General features: G+C 41.0%; 1 protein-coding gene across 1 annotated transcript; it reads right to left on the bottom strand.

The window, feature by feature from the left end:
* Nucleotides 1-243: 243 nt before the first annotated feature.
* On the bottom strand, nt 244-1,509 carry LOC124890055 (protein PHOSPHATE STARVATION RESPONSE 1-like). Its single transcript, XM_047401940.1, has 2 exons — nt 1,294-1,509; nt 244-670 (listed from the first exon to the last, which is right to left on the bottom strand). The coding sequence occupies exons 1-2, from the start codon at nt 1,357-1,359 to the stop codon at nt 344-346; spliced, it is 393 nt and encodes a 130-aa protein (XP_047257896.1). The 5' UTR covers nt 1,360-1,509; the 3' UTR covers nt 244-343.

The raw sequence follows: 1,509 nt of genomic DNA, 5'->3' as shown, positions 1-1,509 counted from the left end.
ATAGGACGGAAAGATCGTGTGTGTGTCTATTGGCATGCTCGTAAACTCAGAAGATGGTGATTCGAGTCATGCAGTGATTAGTGAAGAACACGCGCATCATGACATCGTAAGATGTCTCGCCCGAATGAATTAGTTGGTACTAGAAATGTTAGAAAAAGTGAACGAAAGGAGTAATAAGAAGTGAAAAGGACAGAGACACTTCCCAACCAGAAAGTCGATCCTTAAAGTCGGAGGAAAAGTGAATGAAACAACCAAAGAAGACGAGTATTTTCAAGCCGGAAGCTTTCATCAAGTCGATAACATTTGTAAAGACAGCAATTCACATTTCAGCTATCCCGCTGGGCTACATATTACAAATGAGTCTATCAAGATTCATGAAGATCTGACCTTTCCTCAGTTCTTGCTCGTTTTGACGGAGGTGAACAACACGAGTCTCCACCATGCTTTCTTGTCCGGTGATTGAACGATCGTTCAAACTGACAGGATCTTTCTCGAGTGCTTCTGATTTGTCGTTGGGAGGCGAATGCTTTGGCTCAGTTGATGGTGAAGGATGTTCATCTGTTATTGATGATGATACCTTGAAATCTTTCCCAATGTCCTTCGTCCTCTCAAACATCATTTCGAGGTATTTACCTTGTTCTTCAATCCGCAACTGCAACTTTCTTTGGATCTGCGGAAAGGAATACGTTAAAATTATGACTCTAGATAGAATTTCTTTAGATAATAACCATAAAATGTCTGTCCGGTGCACTAATCTCTCACTATGCACAGGGTCTGGGGACCGGACCACAAGATTCTATGGTCCGGCCCTTCTTCGGACTCTCCAAAAATGTTGCCTCACCCCTGTCGGATCCTCTAAAAACGTACAACTTTTGAAAGATCCGACATGCACCCAAAGACGTTTTTGAAGAGTCCGAGCAACACAGGCTCCTAGTTGAGAGAAGCAATTCTTTTCCAAGTAGTTTCACCCAGAAAATCTTCTAAATACCCGCCGCATAAGCAATATGGATATCTCGTCAGGTACTTATACCATGGACGATGATCAGCTTAAAGGAAAAAAGGTACGGAATGGAGTTGCGAGTTGTTTAATGTGGTGTGCTCTCCCTCATCCCCGCATGGATTCAAACTAGAACAATATCATAATGTCACATTCGAATACATCGAGCTGTTGCTAAAATGATAAACTTGGATGTGAGTCTACACAGATGCACAATGTACAAGATTTGACAACGAAAACAGGTGCAAGAAAAGGTACATGAGTACTAATGTTGGAGACTTTGATCGTGTACGCACCTCAACTTGTTCATGAAGCTGCTTTTGTACTTCCATATGCAGTCTTAGCGCTTCTGTTATTCCCATAGTCCTATTACCAAAAATCCCGATATAGTTTTAAGAATCAGTCACTAAAGAAAAAAAGTCTTCAACTTCTTTGTCTGAGAAACGGGAATCAGAAGAAGAAACTTTGTATATAAATGTCAAGTTTGTCGAAGATGATCTTCATTTGTACTT

The sequence above is a fragment of the Capsicum annuum genome, unplaced genomic scaffold (genome assembly GCF_002878395.1).
Source record: "Capsicum annuum cultivar UCD-10X-F1 unplaced genomic scaffold, UCD10Xv1.1 ctg10947, whole genome shotgun sequence".
NCBI lineage: Eukaryota > Viridiplantae > Streptophyta > Magnoliopsida > Solanales > Solanaceae > Capsicum > Capsicum annuum.
Note: the sequence above shows the minus strand (reverse complement) of the source record. Positions and strands in the feature narration are given on the sequence as shown.